The sequence below is a fragment of the Misgurnus anguillicaudatus genome, unplaced genomic scaffold (genome assembly GCF_027580225.2).
Source record: "Misgurnus anguillicaudatus unplaced genomic scaffold, ASM2758022v2 HiC_scaffold_33, whole genome shotgun sequence".
Lineage (NCBI taxonomy): Eukaryota > Metazoa > Chordata > Actinopteri > Cypriniformes > Cobitidae > Misgurnus > Misgurnus anguillicaudatus.
This window is the reverse complement of record NW_027395283.1, coordinates 506,133-527,948: the sequence shown is the minus strand read 5'-3', so window position 1 is coordinate 527,948 and position 21,816 is coordinate 506,133. Positions and strand designations below refer to the sequence as shown.

Below are 21,816 nucleotides of genomic sequence, written 5' to 3'. Positions count from 1 at the left end.
ATTAGCTACTAGAGATTTGTGCAAAACTTTAGCGTTATTTTGTAAATGTCGACAAAAAACGATTGCGAAACGACAGCTTTTCTATTAACCATTGTATGCGACTAAAGCATAGTTTTTGTCACACGATAAGTCATTCCAAAAACCATGGTGATGGGTGTGTTCAACCGACATGCAAATGACGTCAAAATACTTTAATTTGAATCATTTTACTTTTACGCACTTTTATCAGGTGACCCGTGTAAAATTTAAATTGCAGTTTTGTGATTTATATATATTTTTTCGGGCTCTCAGAAAAACGCCTCACCTGAAAATACAAAGTTTTTGCGATATACAAATTTATGTGAAATTGCTGTGTTTCCACTGGGCGTATTTTTAATTTGCTATGTCAATTTGCGCAATTTTACGCAGCTATTGCTTTAATAGCTGAGTCCACTTTTTCGTAACATGTTTTACTATTGAATGATTTTTAAGTGCATCGATACATTTCAATCACCCACTATATTGCAATTGTTTATTTTTCACTCGCATCTGTCTTCATTGAACATAAGACACATGCAGTTGCAGGAATTATCCTAAAGAGTTTGTCAGGATGCAGCTTTTGACGTCAAGAACACAATTTGCTTCAAATGCCGTCTATTTAGGCAGCTCACTAGGTTTTAGAACAGAGTTACAGTGTCATAATTTGTTTTTAACGGCATGTAAGAATCAATGTGTGACCACAACAACGTCTATATGTATACACATCTACATAAGTGTGTAGACATGCCTTTGTTTTACTGGGATGTCCTGTGTGTGTACGCATGCGTGTGTGCCATTGGTCCGTCACACCGTACTCTCCAACATCCACTCTGTACTGCTAAATGTCACCCTACGACTGCAGGGCGGCGATACGTCAGCGTTCAGATGAGTGGTGGATTTGTGCCTGCGGGTTCGGGCCCGTCGCGGGTAACTGTTGCTCTGGAACAGAGCGTAGTCTCCGTCGAAGGAGAACCTGTGCCGAGTCCGGGCCAGCTCGCTGGGCAGCAACCCCATGTTTGCCAATGCCCCCTTCTTGTCCTTGAGGCGCGGGGCTTCGGCTGGGCCGGCGTTGGGCCCGATCAGGCACAGGGACATGGTGGAGCCTGTAAGGCTGCTGTCCGTCTGGGTGTCGTCGGAGGGCGGCCCACCCAAGCTGGCTCGCCTGGAAGGCGTCGCTTTCTCAGAGCAGATGGGTGGCAGTTCCACCTTGAGCTCCTCCTTGGTCTCCTCCATCTTTAGCAGGACCAACGCCTTGCAGTCGGTGTTTGCGGGCGATTCATCACGACACGCTCTTTCTTCGCCCGGCTGCGAACGCTGCTTCGAGCTGGAACGGCCCGTTCGCCCCTGACTCCCGTTTGTCTGCGACTGGACGTGTGCGGCGGATCCGTCTCGCGCTTTGGCTTTAACGCCATCGCTACCGCTGTAGGCCTTGTACCGGATCATGAGGATGATGATGAAAACGAGGACGGACGCCACGATGATTCCACCAATGATGATGATCATGGTTCCACCGAGGAACTGACTGTGAATGAAGCGGCACTGACCGGCCTCGGCCGCCGTGTGGAACTGAACGCAGCCCACCACACGCGTCGCCGTCAGAGACGTGATGCCGTCGTCGTACACGGCCAACACGCACAGCTCGTATTCTCGACCGGCAGCCAGATCGTTGATCTTAAATGTCTTACTCGAAGAAGGAATCATTCTGCAGAGATAAACACAAAGAAACACAAGATCAGTGAGGACAGTTTAATGCAGGAATGTACACTGTAATATCTGATACAAAAGCACTCTCTCCAGCATTAGTGTTCAGGGAGGGACTTGAAAAATGTAGTGTCAACTATACTTACAGAAATAACAGAAATATACCATCTCACAAACACACAAGTCATGCACGCATTAACACAGATCAGTTTAAACAAAATATATAAGGGCCAGATTAACTAACAGCTTGCATCAGTGCAAACACCGCTTTTGCTATTAAAAACTACTGTCAGGATTTACTAAATTGAAAAGGAGTGGACCTTTCTGCATATGAATTTGTATGAGAGTATTTCTCACACAACACCCTTTATTAAGGTTTGCACAGTTCAATTGTCTGGTATAAGTGTGTCTTAAAGTGTATTGGTCATGAAATGTCACGTCTGTGTTCTTTCATGTGCACCTAAATGAAATTTTAGCATAACCTAAAAATACATATCGCTGCATCTTTTGGTTGGAGTTTCCAATAGAGGCGCTTGTTTTTTCTATGTTTGCAGGTTCATTCAAGGTTACAACGCAGACAATACTGACAAACATTATTGGCACACTGTAAAAAATTCTTTGCTGCCCTAAAATTTTTTGTTAAATCAACTCAGATTTACAAGTCATGTCAAAAGAGATGAGTTGTCACAACTTATAAAATATAGTTAAGAAATGTCAACTTAATTTTATAAGTTATAACTCACCTGTAGTTATAACAACTCATCTCTAGTCAAGATAAATAATAGTAAGTTGAAATGACTAGTAAATCTTGTTGATTCAACAAAAATGTTTAAGGCAGCAAAGTATTTTTTACAGTGCATATATTCTTCATTTCATGCTTGTGTGACTGTGACGAAGGGGCGTCATGCAACAATTTTTTTAAGGGGGCACAATGTGCACACTTCATACTGTAATTTAATGCCTTATTTTCATGGATGGACAAAAAAGTTAAGAAGTGGTTAGAAGTGAATTTAGTTGCTATTTTTGTTAATTAAGAGAAAACATTTGCATAAAACAATGTGTTATTGATTAATTTTTATGTTAATCTGCAATACCGTGGTTATCCACTTACCCAATTTATGAAAAAAAAAACTGAAGCCAAAATGTTATTTACTAATTTCAAACTCTGTGTATGTTTTGAAAATCATTCTGAATCTGATCTCTAACAAAATTCCTTCACAGAAATGCAATTATTTCAGCTGTTTGCTAAAGAAATTTATATAAAAATATCCATATTTAAGAGTTTATAAGCAGAGAAAAAATATGGATGAAACTTTTTTCTTGTTTTGTTTGTTTGTTTATTGTTAGTTTGAGAGGGTCCGTTCTTTCATTTGTTATATTTGTATGTTTATATTATTTTAAAAGAAAATTTTCTGAAAGGTGTTTTGTGAAACTTGTGAAAATCACAAAAAATGTTGTCGGGCATCTTTTCTAAAAATGGCTGGCGGGGAATGAGTTAAAGGGGCTATGGCATGAAAATCAGACTTTTTCCATGTTTAAGTGCTATGATTGGGTCCCCAGTGCTTCTTTCAACCTAGAAAATGTGAAAAAGATCAACCCAGTAACTTAGTTTTGGTAAACCATTCTTTGCAAGCATGTGAAAAAATAGGTCTTTGAAATTTGGCTCTCCTTATGATGTCATAAGGCGCTCTTATTATAATAATCTGCACTATGCAACCACAGCACTGCCATTTAGTGCAAAGAGGGAGAGACAGAGAAAATAATTCACAGCACAATTAAGTTTCAATTTCAACAAACCACCATCATTGTGATCAGTGTTTGCACTTCATCCGCTCATTTGCATTTTAAAGGACACACCTACAAAGTGGCAATTTTAACATGTTATAATAAATCATCTATATGGTATTTTGAGCTAAAACTTCACATGTGTGCTCTGGGGACACCAAAGATTTATTTAACATCTTAAAAAAGTCTTGTGACATGGCCCCTTTAATGAAAAACTGAGTGAAAAAATGCACTTTCACACAGACAACTTATTTAAATGTTACATTGATGTGCTCATCTGTCACGTCTATAATTGTCTGTTTTGATCAACAGTTCAATAACAGAGAATAAAAAGAAACCTTTAATGCAATGCAATTAGAGTTTAATTGCATTGAAAACATGTAACTAAAAAAAAACGTAGCAGATGAAACAATGCTTTATTGATTTTGAGGTTGCATGCAAAATCCACTTGGCTCAAAAATCCATGAGTCCTCTGTTGTGATATCTTTACTGTCAGGATTGATCGTGTTCGGTCAAGGTATGTCAAAAACTCTTTGTTGTTTACAGAAAGCGTAGTGGGGATTTATGAAAGGGACGGTAATGAAGGATCAAAATACATCTGTATGTAGGACACACCGTAAGCCGCAAAAACACTTGCATAAGACCATAAATAAGTACAAAACGACACAAATCAACAAAGAAGAGCAGGTGTGTCTGCTTCGTTACTTTTAAAAATCCAGCATTAAAACAGACAAAAAACAAATACTTCAAGTTGACAATCTATCGAAAGATACAGCGATGTATTTGGGCAATGCAAAAATGTAGGCATAGGTACATATGGCAAGTGAGACTGGGTTGTGAATTTGTGGTGTGACCTGACAGCTTAACTTAATAATTATTATAAAAAGCTTACCGTAGTAAATCATGATAAAAAAATGTTTATTATTATTTACATTTATATTACATATTAAAATATGAAATAATTTTAAATATACATATCTTTTCAAATAAGAAATTTGCCTTTGTATTACACCCAAGACTGAAATGTATATTGTAATAAGACGAGAGTAAATACAGAATAAGATAATGCATTGGACTGAATCCAGGACTGTCTTACATTTACATTATACAGAATTAAATGGATCTGGTGTGTGTGAGGTGCCTGCTTTTATATTCATCTACCTTTTAAAACCTCTTTATAATTCAGACCTATAACTCGTTTGATATTGCACAAATGGACAGTATGTTATTGCTTTATATGATGTCATCTTTCCTAACTGAAGCGGTCTGGTTCTGTTGTGTGACATTAATTTACTCGGGTTTTGCTCTGGGACCGGTACAGACGCAGGACTTCAGAAACAGGCTTTAAATGAAACGTCAAGTTTGATTTACGCCTCTCCTCACCCCGACACAGAGCTCGACCCGCGGATCTGAGCCGGGTCCTGTGAACCGAGACGCTTTTAGTGATCGTGAGACGTCCCGGAGGTCACGGGTCGCTGTGACAAACCGCTCTGTCATTACTGTGTAAGTGATGGTGTGCTTACAGCTAGAGGTCAAAGGTTAAAGGTGGGGCGGCTAAAATGCTCTGACATTCACTTATAGAGAGCTCAGTGAGCGATAGGGTGAGAAGGACAGATGCATTATGGGTAGATGGGAACTTTACATTGATATCAGATCTCAGATGAGTTTGATGAATCATTTGTCATAACTTGTAATAAAGGCTCTTCAGCGAAGTAAACATATGGATGCATTTATAGAGTTTCATTTTATTTACATCCTATTGCACGCTTGTTTTAGACTTCCCTTCATCTGTTACTGTCCTCCTACACTAAGACTCAATAAACAAACACCTCCGCTGCATAAAACCTTGTTGTTATTATTGTGGTACTCCTGATGAAGTTTACATTTGACATTTACATGAATGAGAATATATGAATACTCTAAACGCCAGATGGTCACACTAGATTTTGTGATTAACACTACAGACAGCTTTATTATGAGCCAATCACCCGAGCCGTTAATATCATGTGACTAATTAGACTGGAGTGACAGGACAATGACATCATGATTAGTCATGACATCGAGACCTTCACCGAAGGTGGCCAATGACAGCACACCCGAAAACAAAAACAACAACTCAGGCTATCTAATAAAATATATTGGCAAAAAACCTCTCCTATTATAATAATATGTTTATTTTATATAGCGCCTTTCTGGAACCCAAGGTCATCTTGCAGAGCCAGGCAATATAAACACAAATAATAAAACGCATCCAAAAATAACAGAATAGCAAGCAGAAAGAGAGATGTAATAACCGGGATATATAAACAACATTATTCATGTAGAGACCATCAGGCAAACAAATCAAATGCAGGTGAATAAGAAAAACCACAGAAATATAAACTACTGTACAACAATAAAGGAAAAACTGAACTAGAAGAATCACTGGCGTTTGTGTCTGTTTTTAAACAGACTGATCTGAAACCTGCAGATGGTCATATTAACTTACAGTAGATTAGCTCATGAGAACTCATTTACTTTGTCTCATTTGTGCATTTTTGTTTCTTTGTGGGAATCTGACACAGTAAATAAAGAGCGGGGCACAACGTAATTGTAACACAGCCATTTAGTTATATCTTTTTCTCTTAATGTCAGATCTGCTGTAAATTTGTGAAAGGTTTTGTTTGTGTTAAGATACTGGAAAAGAGCGTATTGAAGGCATGAAGTAAATTTCTTAATATTTTCGGTAAATTTCCATGGGAACTTAATCTGGGGAATTTTGGAAATACTCCGAATTGGAAACTTAACTGGAATTTATGGGAATTTTAAAAAAATCCTGATACTTACATGTACACTCATCAAGACTGGATTTGAGCAAAAAAAATCATTTATTCATTTCTGAAGGATTTTTGATCAAATAAATGCAGGTTTGTAAGTTTACATGATGCGCCAAACACATATTTTGAAATGACGGGCTACATAAATGTTGTGACAAACTTTACATCGTGCGCCCTCGAAAAAGAAGTCACCAGCCGCCACTGTTATAGAAATTATATCAACTAGGGCTGGGCCGATCCCACTTTTTTATGTCTGACTCAAAAAAAAATGTTTGTTCATTCAACATAATTGAATTGAGGAAAACTTTTCCACGAAATTAGTTTAGGCTTGTACAACAAGAATACAATAAGTTAATTTAAACAAATAATCTTTTGTTGCACCAACTTAATAAATATATTTTCATTGGTCATAAAAATATCTTGTTCAATAAACTTAATTCAGTTAAGGAAAACTTTTCCACGCAATTAATTCTGGTCTGTTCAACAAAGACAAAACAAGTTAATTCAAGCAAAAAAGTCTAGTTAAACCAATTGTCAGTTTCTATATAATACTAATTAGCATAAGCACACGTTAGCATGCTAATGACACATTGGATGAACATGTGAGAAGAGATTGATTTTCAAACAGGCATTAACACGGTTAAAGAAATACGTACGTCACATCCACAACTTAACCACAAGTGCCACTCTTCTGCACGATGGTAACCAAACAATTTGTAAAAATATAACACAAACTCTTCTAAATCAATAAGATAAACCAACATTAAACACTAGAAAGTCTTTCTCTTTACCTAAAAATGCATAAAATAACAAAAATTACTCTCCAAAGGCAGTTGCATGCAAAGCATGCTGGGAAATACATATTCACGGCCCAGTAATAAATATAAAATATAAAATTATTAAGTTCATGTCTTTTTTTAATTTAAGCAGATTGAACATTATAAAAATAGGTTGAGACAAAAAAATAAAAAATGTGTTGTATTAACTTGTTTCATTTAAGTAAATTAGACAAGGTGCAAAAATATTTTTTTTTTGTGATACCGATGTCGATACCACAACCTTTAGTATCTGTCGATACCGACCCTGATTCAATACCATCTCTATCACCCTTTTAATCAAATAAGCTGCAAGTAACACATTTGTTAGCCATGAAAATGTAAAGTAAATGTGTGAAGTAAACCATAACTTAAGTATGGTAAACATAAAAAAGTACCTTTGGACAAGTCTCATCTATTGCTTATGCTTATGCTTATGTCATGCTTTTACGGCATGTTGCTCAGTAAGTCGCCTTTACGCCAAGTTGCCATGAAAGTTGAGGTCTGTGTTGGTATCGGATCGGATTGTACTCCCTGACTTCTAAAATATTCGGTCCGGCCATTTCTGCCAATATCGGACGAATATCGATACAAAATATCGGATATCGGATCGGCCCACCCCTAAAATCTACCTCTAGTAGATAGACAGAATAGTAACAAACCATCTGTTTGTTATAATTAATCCCACCTATGGGGTAAGTTGAAGCATTTTCACTTCTGTCACTTTCGTTGTAACTGGACGAAAACGGTAGGTCCCACAGATAAAATGTAAGTGTTCATTTGTAGCAGAGATGTGTGTGTGTTGATTGTGTAAACATATGAATCATCTAACATGAATATTTTTTAATGATGGATAGGGCTGTCACATGATTAAATAATCGTCTCATCGTGATTGTTTGACCTCATTGTGATTAATTCAGATCACCGCAATGATTGCACATCTCTTTAAAAACACAAGGGGGAGCTGCAGCGCCTGTATAAATTAGACATTATCAGATGGCGCTCTTTAACTGACAGTGTAACGGTGATACACTGCAAAGCCATGAAAAAACAGAAATGCTGCAAAACTTTGAGTAGTATGAGTATGAACTGCCAGGTAAAACATATATTTCGCAAACAGCAATTCCAAATTTAGGGAAGTGAAGGATGCTATTCTTAAGGATCTGTAAGGAATTTATTTTTTTGCAGCCACATGTGGTCCTACACTAATATGACAATCCTAATAGGATTGGCTACTATTTAAGGCCTGTTAGTCAGTTTATTTTGATAGCATTTTTATTTCAGTTATTTTTCAGACACTTTGTGTTCATTTTGTTATGAAGAATTTTTTTCGTTTTTAAAAATAAATATATTTATTTAATTAATATTTACTGCTAGGTAAGCTTTGCAAAATATTTAATTATTAAAAATTAATAAATAAAAATGAAAAATTATGAGAATTAAATGTCAAAGCAATAAAACAGGCAATTAATCGTCACAATTTATTAATTAACTATCAGCCAAATGTCATAACCGTGACAGCCCTAATGATTGAGCCAAAACCAAAAAGCGTTACTTTGTGCCCCACTCTTCCTTACAGTGTTATACTTTTAAAGTAAATGTGGTTGCACAGAAATGGTTCATACTGAGATCTCAAAATTTTACAAACTTTGGTATTTTAGCAAATGTGAAAATATGAGAATAGAGAATAATGAGATTATGATATGTAAAGTAGATTCATCAGCATATTTAACTCTATTAAACCAGATGTTTTGGTGCCGACTCATTCTAGCGAGCACTATTCATTTTATCGTAACTCTTCAGCTATTTGCGCTATCAAAAAACTCAAATTGCTCTGGAAAGTGGATTAAAGGTGAGAAAATTAGGTTGAGTTTACTCAATAATGTGTTGATTTAAAATGACTTAAAGAGCACCTATTGTCCGATTTACGTTTTTACATTTCCTTTGGTGTGTAAGTGTGTATTAGTACACGATAACGATATGCAAAAGGTACAAACCCCAAAGTAAACAATGACGTGATTTATCATCTCCAACCGAAATCTCTTTTCTTGGACTACAACAAACACACAGATTGTAAGCAACAGTTTACTTCCTGGGATTGGTGATGTAGACAATATCGACATTTTCATAATTCCTCAGCCAGTAAGTTAACTCCTGTTAGCATTGCATTGTGTGCAAATCTTTTAAACATGGTAAGGAGCGTCACATTTCCAGCTGACGTCAGAGGTATTCAGGCCAAATATGACGTACAGATTAACTGGCCAATCAGGGACACAGAGCTTTTCAAATCCGTGCGTTTTAGGAAGACAGTGAAATCTGTAGCTAAAAAAAATTTACGGTATGTGGAAAATAATGTGTTTTTTTCCCATAAACCACGCGAACACATTGTATTATAGCAAATACACAAAATAACGTTGTTTTTAGCAATGAAATAGGTGCTCTTTAAAATTATAATCTCATTTTTATGTTATTTTAACTTAAATTTTGGTAAAAACAAAAATTGCAATTCCGTTAAATAAAGTTTACAGAACACAAAGTAAGATATTTTGAGTGATGTTTGTAATCAAGCAGATTTTGAGCACCATTGACTTTAATAGTATTATTTTTCCTACTGTGGAAGTCATTGATGCTCCTGTTTTCGGCTTCATTACAAATATCTTCCTTTGTGTTGAGCAGAACAAAGAAATGAATACAGGTTTGTAGCATCAAAGGGGTGAGTAAAAGATGAAAGCATGTTTATTTTGGTTGAAATATTTCTTTAAGTTTTCCTCATAAATGTTTCATTTGCGAAAAGCAGCTTAAGCAACAACATATGATTTAAATCTTTAGTTTGATCTCTGATATACTGTAGAGATGATATATCAGCAGATTTATTGGTTTATATCCTTTCTTTTGATGTCTATAAAAGCGCTGTGGCATTTAAAGAGCGTCTGAAGTTTTCTCAAAGACCGTCACTGGAAATCAATTCTCAGTTCAAACACTCACGCAGATTTTTTATTTTTCTGCTGAGCAGCTACAGAAAACTGTATGTGTGTGAGTTTACAGAATCATGAATAACTACACTTGTGTTTCCTTTCAGTCGGTCACTTTGACGTCACGTTGATGACTGACGAATTGGGAATTTACAATTCCAAATTTCGTCGGTCATCAACGTGAAGCCTCCGTTCCCTACTGTACCTTCAGGGAACGAGGGTTACATCCATAACCGAGATGTTTGTCTGTCACAGCAGATGATGATGATGGATTTTATCTGGATGACATCCTGAAGTCCATCTCACACAAACACTATACAAAACATGACATGAAGCCTGCAGGCTAAATCTCATCAATATCTGAACCGAGATCAGTTAACACAGACATCTGCCTAGCAATGATGCTTTAATTTGTGAGTAAAAACATATTTTCAAATCTACAAAACATTTAAAGAGATTATTGTTGCAACCATTACTGACATTTACCTAAAATCCAAATTTTGGGATGAAATATGATCTGGATATGATCGGTCAGTAATGCTTTGAAAGGTGACAGAAATGACAGACCGGCTCAATATCAACTTAATCTGTGCTTTTAACATTGACTCGGTTTGACCTTTAAACCTCAAACTGAGAGATCTGCTTCTTTGTAGCTTTAAGAGTCTTTGGGGTTATCAATAATTCAGCTGATCTTTAACCAACCTGTTATCATGTAAATTTGTTCCGGTTCACCATCTGGCCGTCTATGTTTCCTTCAGTCTGTTTGAAATCTTTGTGCTCAACCGGATGTGTGAAAATATTATAGCTTTCCGCAAAAATATCTTAGAAAGAAAATGGTTAAATTTCAGAAAATAATGATCAAACCAAACATTATATGAGTGTTGTTAAGTTTCAACCCTGATATGCCAGACATTTAAAAAAAAGTTTAAAACCCCAAATAAAAATTTTGCTGTAATTATGTAGCTGTTTGCCAGTAACTTACTGTAGATTTAAATTGATGTTATTTAATGGCAACAGTTTGTTTAAAGTTAAATGAACATTAAACATTAACAAGTCTTTATCTTTACATAATAAAACTAAACTAACAATCTCATGCAAAGCATTCTGTGAACCAAAATCCTCATCAACCTTTATAATTTTTTCCATCAGACTTTGTTTCCCAGAAAGCTTTGCATAAGGCTGTTAAGTTTTATTCTGTAAGATAAAGACTTGTTAATGTTTAATGTTCATTTAACTTTAAACAAACCGGTAAAATACATCACTTTATATCTACAGTAAGTTACTGGCAAACAGCTGCCAGTAATGCTGCACTGTAAAAAAATTCTGTAGAAATTGCAGCTGGGTTGCCGGTAACTTACCGTAGATTTAATTTTATGTTTTTTACTGGCAACATTTTGTTCAAAGTTAAATGAACATTAAACATTTACAAGTCTTTGTCTTTACAGAGTAAAACTAAAAAACCGCATCAAGCAAAACATTCTGGGAAACAAAATCTGAAGCAAAAAACAGAAAAAGGTTGATGATGATTTCTGGTTCCCAGAATGCTTTGCATGAGGCTGTTATTGTATAGTTTTATTCTGTAAAGATAAAGAATTGTTAATATTTAAAATTTATTTAACTTTGAACAAACTCTTGCCAGTAAATAACATAAATTTAAATCGACGGTAAATTACCGGCAACCCAGCTGCAATAACATTGTAATTTCTACAGAATTTATTTACAGTGTGTCATTTCTACAGAAAATGTGGTTATTAATAAACATATGTTTCGTAATTTAAAATAATAGCTTGTTTATCTTTCATCCTCTTTACATCTCAACCTTTAAGATTTATTAGGGGTCAAGCCCCGAAGGGGCGTAGAACCCTATTGTATTTGTTAGTTTTCTTAATTTTATTATTAGGGGTCAAGCCCCGAAGGGGCGTAGAACCCTATTGTTATTGTTAGTTTTCTTATTATTATTATTATTAGGGGTCAAGCCCCGAAGGGGCGTAGAACCCTATTGTTATTGTTAGTTTTCTTATTATTATTATTATTATTATTATTATTATTGTTATTCTTGTTCCTCGTTCTTCCACCCAAAAGTCAATGGCAGCCCATAGAACCGTACATAGGAAAGTTATGAAATTTGGCACACATGTAGAGGACAGTCACAGAAGTTACTAAAGCAACATTGGTGTGTCTGACTCAAACCCTCTAGCGCCACCAACAGTCCAAAAATCCACTTATGTTCATGCTCACAACTTGTGACCCGTGAGTCCTAGAAAATAAATTCTTGTTTCCTCTGAATCCTTGGCTCATGATGATTCAGTTGCACATGTTGATGTCATTTGTGTCATGCACATCTTTCCGCCATTTTGAATTTTCAGTAAAACCTACTTTTTCGAACTCCTCCTAGACCGTCCGTCCGATTTGCATGTCCTTTGGTATGTAGCATCTAGAGACACCCCAGACAAAAAGTTATCAAAAGCTTTTTGATAGACCAATGCGTTCTCGTATAAATTCACAACATATATGGCGGCGAGCACGCCAAAACGGACGTGTGGCTGTATATTCGCAAAACTTTATTGTATCGACACGAAACTTGGTATATGTCATTACAGTCATGACCTGAGGGTGCCTGCAACGTTTCGTCACAGCGCCACCTAGTGGTCACGAGATTCGAAAAATGCTTATTTTCGCTTATAACTACTTCAAACTTGAGTCTAAAATCATGAAGGTGGTCTTGTAAGATTCCTTGAGGCATGCCGAGTCAAACGATACCAAACGGTTTTCGGTCGGCCATTTTGGGTGTCGGCCATTTTGAATTTTCTCATTAGGTTCAGTATTTCACAAACAGAATGGCGTATCGCTACGAAATTTGGCATGGTTCATCAGTGACATGTTCTGAGCTCACCTATAAATCTTTAGGACAGCGCCACCTAGTGGTCAGGATATGTAAATAAATTGTTTAAAATCTTTATATCATTTGATTAAATTGCCACTATGACATAAGACTTCACTCTATTGATTCCTTGGCTCATGCTGAGTCCAACTGTACCAAATATATCTGAGTCAAACCTACTTCCTGTCGGCCATTTTGAATTATATTGAACACCTACTTTTTCGAACTCCTCCTGGAGCGCTCGTCTGTTTGGCTTGATTTTTGGTATGCATCTTCTAGAGACACTCTAGACAAAAAGTTATCAAAAGCTTTTCGGTAGACCTATCCGTTGTCGTATAACGCATCAAAGAATGCGAGGGCGAGCACGCCAAAATGTGTTTGAGCCTGTATCTTCGCAAAACTTTTGCATATTAATATGAGACTTGGTATATGTCATAACAGTGATGACCTGAGGGTGCATGCACCATTTCGTCACACTGCCCCCTACTGGTCATGAGATATTAAACATTTCTTATTTTGCTTATAACTACTGCAAACTTGAATGTAAAATTATGAGACTGGTCTTGTTAGATTTCGTGAGGCATGCCGAGTCAAACGATACCAAATGGTTTTTGGTCGGCCATTTTGTGTGTCGGCCATTTTGAATTTTTTCTTTAAGTTCAAGTATTTCAGAAACGCAATTGCGTATTGTTATGAAATTTGGTATGGTTCATCAGCAACATGTTCCGGGAGGACTTGTAAACTTTTCGGCGCCCCCTAGTGGTCAAGAGATTTGAAGCTATATCTGCATCTCTTTATCGTATTTACACCAAATTTGGTGGGTGTCATCACAATTAAGACCTGAGTCACAATTTATTGTTTGGTCAGTGCCCCCTAGTGGTCAAGCCATCTAAGGCTATATCTCTGTATCGCTTTATTGTATTTACACTAAATTTGGTATGTGTCATCACAGTCATTCCCTGAGGCACCATCTATTGTTTTGGCACAGCGCCCCCTAGTGGTCTCAAGATATGAAAAAATTGCTATTTTTTCATAAAACTAATGCAAACTTAGATCTTAAATCATGACAGTCATCACGTATGAATCATTTTTTGCCATGTTTGGCTTGACCCCGGTATCGCTGCTTGCAGCTATATTTAGGGGTCAAGCCACGAAGTGGCGTAGACACCTATTGTTATTGTTAGTTTTCTTATTATTATTATTCATCCTTGTTCTTCCGCCATTGAAGTCAATGGCAGCCCATAGAACCGTACGTAGGAAAGTTATGAAATTTGGCACACATGTAGAGGACAGTCTTAGAAGTTACTATAGCAACATTGGTGTGTCTAACTCAAACCCTCTAGCGCCACCAACAGTCCAAAAATCCACTTATGTTCATGCTCACAACTTCTGACCCGTGAGTCCTAGAAACTAAATTCTTCTTTCCTCTGAATCCTTGGCTCATGATGATTCAATTGCACACATTGATGTCATTTGTGTCATGCACATCTTTCCGCCATTTTGAATTTTCCGTAAAACCTACTTTTGCGAACTCCTCCTAGACCGTTTGTCCGATTTGCATGTCATTTGGTATGTAGCATCTAGAGACACCCCAGACAAAAAGTTATCAAAAGCTTTTTGATAGACCAATGCGTTCTTGTATAAATTTACAACATATATGGCGGCGAGCACGCCAAAACGGACGTGAGGGCCTATCGTCGCAAAACTTTATTGTATCGACACGAAACTTGGTATATGTCATTACAGTCATGACCTGAGGGTGCCTGCAACTTTTCGTCACAGCGCCACCTAGTGGTCACGAGATTCGAAAAATGCCTATTTTCGCTTATAACTACTTCAAACTTGAGTCTAAAATCACGAAGGTGGTCTTGTTAGATTCCTTGAGGCATGCCGAGTCAAATGATACGAAACGGTTTTCGGTCGGCCATTTTGGGTGTTGGCCATTTTGAATTTTCTCATTAAGTTCAGTATTTCACAAACAGAATGGCGTATCGCTACGAAATTTGGCATGGTTCATCAGTGACATGTTCTGAGCGTACCTATAAATCTTTAGGACAGCGCCACCTAGTGGTCAGGATATGTAAATAAATAGTTTAAAATCTTTATATCATTTGATTAAATTACCACACTGACATGAGACTTCACTCTATTGATTCCTTGGCTCATGCTGAGTCCGACTGTACCAAATATGTCTGAGTCAAACCTACTTCCTGTCGGCCATTTTGAATTATATTGAAGACCTACTTTTTCGAACTCCTCCTAGAGCGCTTTTTTGATTGGCTTGAATTTTGGTAGGCATCATCTAGAGACACTCTAGACAAAAAGTTATCAAAAGCTTTTCAGTAGACCTATCCGTTGTCGTATAACGCATCAAAGAATGCGAAGGCGAGCACGCCAAAATGTGTTTGAGCCTGTATCTTCGCAAAATCTTTTGCGTATTAATATGAGACTTGGTATATGTCATAACAGTGATGACCTGAGGGTGCATGCACCATTTCGTCACACTGCCCCCTACTGGTCACGAGATATAAAAAATGTCTATTTTTGTTTATAACTACTGCAAACTTGAATGTAAAATTATGAGACTGGTCTTGTTAGATTTCTTGAGGCATACCGAGTCAAACGATACCAAATGGTTTTTGGTCGGCCATTTTGTGTGTCGGCCATTTTGAATTTTTCTTTAAGTTCAAGTATTTCAGAAACGCAATTGCGTATTGTTATGAAACTTGGTATGGTTCATCAGCAACATGTTCTTGGAGGATTTGTCAACTTTTTGGCACCCCCTAGTGGTCAAGAGATTTGAAGCTATATCTCTGCATCTCTTTATCGTATTTACAACAAATTTGGTGGGTGTCATCACAATCAAGGCCTGAGTTATAATTTATTGTTTGGTCAGTGCCCCCTAGTGGTCAAGTCATTTAAGGCTATATCTCCCTATCGGTTTATCGTATTTACACTAAATTTGGTATGTGTCATCACAGTTATGACCTGAGGCACCATCTATTGTTTCGGCACAGCGCCACCTAGTGGTCTCAAGATACGAAAAAATTGCTATATTTTTCATAAAACTAATGCAAACTTAGATCTTAAATCATGACAGTCATCACGTATGAATCATTTTTTGCCATGTTTGGCTTGACCCCGGTATCGCTGCTTGCAGCTATATTTATTATTATTATTATTATTATGTTTCCTCTTCCGCCATTGAAGTCAATGGCAGCCCATAGAACCGTACATAGGAAAGTTATGAAATTTGGCACACATGTAGAGGACAGTCTCGGAAGTTACTATAGCAACTTTGGTGTGTCTGACTCAAACCCTCTAGCGCCACCAACAGTCCAAAAATCCACTTATGTTCATGCTCATAACTTCTGACCCATGAGTCCTAGAAACTAAATTCTTGTTTCATCTGAATCCTTGGCTCATGATGATTCAAATGCACACATTGATGTCATTGGTGTCATGCAAATCTTTCCGCCATTTTGAATTTTTTGTAAAACCAACTTTTTCGAACTCCTCCTAGACCGTTTGTCCGATTTGCATGTCCTTTGGTATGTAGCATCTAGAGACACCCACGACAAAAAGTTATCAAAAGCTTTTTGATAGACCAATGCGTTCTCATATAAATTGACAACATATATAGCGGCGAGCACGCCAAAACGGACGTGAGGCCTTATCTTCGCAAAACTTTATTGTATCGACACGAAACTTGGTATATGTCATTACAGTCATGACCTGAGGGTGCCTGCAACGTTTCGTCACAGCGCCACCTAGTGGTCACGAGATTCGAAAAATGCCTATTTTCGCTTATAACTACTTCAAACTTTGGCCTAAAATCACAAAGGTGGTCTTGTTAGATTCCTTGAGGCATGCCGAGTCAAACGATATCAAACGGTTTTCGGTCGGCCATTTTGTGTGTCGGCCATTTTGAATTTTCTCCTTAAGTTCAGTATTTCACAAACAGAATAACGTATCGCTACGAAATTTGGCATGGTTCATCAGTGACATGTTCTGAGCGCACCTATAAATCTTTAGGACAGCGCCACCTAGTGGTCAGGATATGTAAATACATTTTTTAAAATCTTTATGTCATTTGATTAAATTGCCACTATGACATAAGACTTCACTCTATTGATTCCTTGGCTCATGCTGAGTCCGACTGTACCAAATATGTCTGAGTCAAACCTACTTCCTATCGGCCATTTTGAATTATATTGAACACCCACTTTTTCGAACTCCTCCTAGAGCGCTTGTGTGATTGGCTTGATTTTTGGTATGCATCATCTAGAGACACTCTAGACAAAAAGTTATCAAAAGATTTTCGGTAGACCTATCCGTTGTCGTATAACGTATCAAAGAATGCGAGGGCGAGCACGCCAAAATGTGTTTGAGCCTGTATCTTCGCAAAACTTTTGCGTATTAATATGAGACTTGGGCTATGTCATAACAGTGATGACCTGAGGGTGCATGCACCATTTCGTCACACTGCCCCCTACTGGTCACGAGATATAAAAAATGTCTCTTTTTGCTTATAACTACTGCAAACTTGAATGTAAAATTATGAGACTGGTCTTGTTAGATTTCGTGAGGCATGGCGAGTCAAACGATACCAAATGGTTTTTGGTCGGCCATTTTGTGTGTCGGCCATTTTGAATTTTTCTTTAAGTTCAAGTATTTCAGAAACGCAATTGCGTATTGTTATGAAACTTGGTATGGTTCATCAGCAACATGTTCTGGGAGGACTTGTAAACTTTCCGGTGCCCCCTAGTGGTCAAGAGATTTGAAGCTATATCTCTGCATCTCTTTATCGTATTTACACCAAATTTGGTGGGTGTCATCACAATCAAGACCTGAGTCACAATTTATTTTTTGGTCAGTGCCCCCTAGTGGTCAAGTCATTTAAGGCTATATCTCTGCATCTCTTTATTGTATTTACACCAAATTTGGTGGGTGTCATCACAATCAAGACCTGAGTCACAATTTATTTTTTGGTCAGTGCCCCCTAGTGGTCAAGTCATTTAAGGCTATATCTCCGTATCGCTTTATTGTATTTACACTAAATTTGGTATGTGTCATCACAGTCATGACCTGAGGCACCATCTATTCTTTCAGCACAGTGCCACCTAGTGGTCTCAAGATACAAAAAAATTGCTTTTTTTCATAAAACTAATGCAAACTTAGATCTTAAATCATGACAGTCATCACGTATGAATCATTTTTTGCCATGTTTGGCTTGACCCCGGTATCGCTGCTTGCAGCTATATTTAGGGGTCAAGCCCCGAAGGGGCGTAGAACCCTATTGTATTTGTTAGTTTTCTTTTTATAATAATTATTAGGGGTCAAGCCCCGAAGGGGCGAAGACCCCTATTGTATTTGTTAGTTTTCTTTTTACAATTATTATTAGTTATTCTTCTTCCGCCATTGCGGTCTATGGCAGCCCATAGAACCGTACGTAGGAAAGTTATGAAATTTGGCACACTGATAAAGGACACTCCAGTGTGTCCCCACAGCAAATTTGGAGTCTCTATGTCTAACCCGCTAGCGCCACCAACAGTCCAAAGTTGCACTTATGTTTTTGCTTATAACTTCTGGTCCGTATGTCCTAGAAACACAATTTTCATTTCCTCTGATTCCTTGGCTCAAGACGATTCAAAAGGACCCTATGACGTCATTTTCCGTCATAAAATTTTTTCCACTATTTTGAATTATTCGTAAAACCTACTTTTTCGAACTTGTCCTAGAGCTTTTGTCCGATTGCCACGAAAATCGGCACGTAGCATCTAGAGACACTCATGGCAAAAAGTTATCAAAAGAATTTCAATACACCAATCCGTTGTCGTATACCGCCTTAACAAATTTTGCGTAGAGTGCAAAAAAACTGATTTTAGGCTGTATCTTCGTCAAACTTAGGCCTATTGACATGACACTTGGTACTTGTGATGCCAGTCAGGAACTGAGGGTGCATGCACAGTTTCGTCGCAGCGCCACCTAGTGGTCAGATTAATGTATTACACGCCTATAACTTTGGCTGCGGTCAATGTATTGTCACGGGACTTGTTTCCTTGGAGTTTTGAATAGTTGCCGAGTCCAACGATACCAAACTTGCCAGAATTCGCCTTACGGTTAACCCTGCGCAGCAAAATAGCGCTTAAAAAACACACGCGAATATCTCCGCGCGCGTAATTCTGATCGACTCAAAAACACCATAGGAAGAAACTAACCTTACCTTCTGAATAAAAAGTTCTATTGGCGTTATATTAAAATTTTCATCAGAAATGGCCGAAAAATGCAAAAAACGAAAAATTACCTTTAAATTTTGTATTTTTTACACATAAATGGTTATAACTTCGCAACGAAAAGAGATTTTTTCACCAGATTTGATACGCTGATGTACGACCACAGTCTGAGGCTACACATAAAAAATTGCTTGCTTGCACCACTAGTTGGCGTTATAATTGAACAAAACCTGTGATATCAAGCCAGCCCTATGGTCATACAACTGTTTCTTCACTAAACTAAAGTGTATAGACATAAAACTAGCTCAATGTAACGTAATCATGACCTGAAGTTGCATGCACAATTTTGTCACAGCGCCACCTAGTGGTTTTGAGATAGAAAATGGTAATTTTTGCCTAAAACTACTGCAACAAACACATCTAAAACCATAAATCATCATGGATTATTCATTTCATGGCTAGGATTATAATCACTGGTGGATGTCAATTTACTGTCTAGCAACCAATGAGAATACCTTATCAACTGTTTTTGCAACAGCTTTTTCTCTGCATCAGAACAGCGTAGAGACATGGGGATGGTTCTTTTGACTCATTTAACTTGCTGTAACATGTTGTGACCCATGTTTTGCCACTGCAAACATCACATACATGTCTTTCAGTGCTCTAATGTTCCATGATCGTCAATAACAGAAGGACGATTGCAGTAGACAAGAACATAGATTATTTTTGTTGATTACTTTTGCGTTTTTTTCATCTGAAATCATAAGGTTTCCCTAGGTTCTTTAGTCTGCTTATCCAAACGCAACTTTACATCCTTCTGTGCCCTTTTCGGCTTGACCCCGGCATTGCTGCTTGCAGCTATATTTATTATTAGTTATTCTTCTTCCGCCATTGCGGTCTATGGCAGCCCATAGAACCGTACGTAGGAAAGTTATGAAATTTGGCACACTGATAAAGGACAGTACAATGTGTCCCCACAGCAAATTTGGAGTCTCTATGTCTAACCCGCTAGCGCCACCAACAGTCCAAAGTTGCACTTATGTTTTTGCTTATAACTTCTGACCCGTAAGTCCTAGAATCGAAATTCTTGTTTCCTCTGATTCCTTGGCTCAAGACGATTCGAATGGACCCTATCTCGTCATTTTCCGTCATGAAAAAATTTCCGCCATTTTGAATTATTCGTGAAACCTACTTTTGCGAACTTGTCCTAGAGCTTTTGCCCGATTGCCACGAAAATTGGTATGTATCATCTTGAGACAGTCATGGCAAAAAGTTATCAAAAGAATTTCGATACAGCAATCCGTTGTCGTATACCACCTTAACGAAGTTTACGTAGAGCGCAAAAAAACAGATTTTAGGCTGTATCTTCGTTAAACTTAGGACTATTGACACGATACTTGGTACTTGTGATGCCAGTCAGGAACTGAGGGTGCATGCACAGTTTCGTTGCAGCGCCACCTAGTGGCCAGACGAATGTTTTATACGCCTATAACTTTGGCTGTGAGTAACTTTTTTTCACGGGACTTATTTTCTTGGAGTTATGAATAGTTGCCGAGTCCAACGATACCAAACATGCCAGAATTCGCCTTACGGTTAACCCTGTGCAGCAAAATAGCACTTAAAAAACACACGTGAATATCTCCGCGAGCGTTTTTCCGATCGACTCGAAAACACCATAGGAAGAAACTAACCTTACCTTCTGAACAAAAAGTTCTATTGGCGTTATATTAAAATTTCCATCAGAAATGGCCGAAAATTGCAAAAAACGAAAAATTACCTTTAAATTTTGTGTTTTTTATACATAAATGGTTGTAACTTTGTGATGAAAAGAGATTTTTTCACCAGATTTGATACGCTGATGTATGAGCACAGTCTGAGGCCACACAAAAATAATTGTATGCTTTCACCACTAGATGGCCTTAAAATTGAACAAAACCTTTGATAACAAGCCAGCCTTATGGTCATACAACTGTTTCTTAACTAAACTAAAGTGTATAGTCATTAAACTAGCTAGATGTAACACAATCATGACCTAATGTTGCATGCACAATTTTGTCATTGCGCCACCTACTGGTTTTTAGATAGAATATGGTATTTTTGCCTAAAACTACTGCAACAACACATCTAAAACCATGAGTCATCGTGGATTATGCCTTTCATAGCTTTGACTATAATCACTGGTGGTTGCCAATTCACTCCCCTTCAACCATTGAGAATACCTTATCAACCGTTTTTGCAAAAACTATATCTCTGCATCAGAACATCGTAGAGACACGGGGATAGTCTCTTTTGACTAGTTAAACTTGTTGTAACATGATGTGACCCATGTTTTGCCATTGCAAACACCACTCACATGTCTTTCAGTGCTCTAATGTTCCATGATTGTCAATAACAGAAGGACGATTGCAGTAGACAAGAACTTAGATTATTTTTGTTGATAACTTTTTTGTTTTTTCATCTAAAATTATTAGGTTTACCTAGAATCTTCAATCTGCTTATCCAATCTCAATTTTACATCCTTTTTTGCCCTTTTCGGCTTGACCCCGGCATTGCTGCTTGCAGCTATATTTAGGGGTCAAGCCACGAAGTGGC

At 37.5% G+C, this 21,816-nt stretch overlaps 1 protein-coding gene across 1 annotated transcript in view; it reads right to left on the bottom strand.

Annotated features, from left to right (window-relative positions):
- Nucleotides 1-215: 215 nt before the first annotated feature.
- The window catches only part of LOC129438718 (leucine-rich repeat and fibronectin type III domain-containing protein 1), a 223,917-nt gene continuing 202,316 nt past the window's right edge, over nt 216-21,816 (bottom strand). The window contains exon 4 of the mRNA XM_055197575.2: nt 216-1,720. Within this exon, the coding sequence (XP_055053550.2) occupies nt 823-1,720 (898 nt within the window). The 3' untranslated portion in view covers nt 216-822. The remainder of the gene's footprint in view (nt 1,721-21,816) is intronic.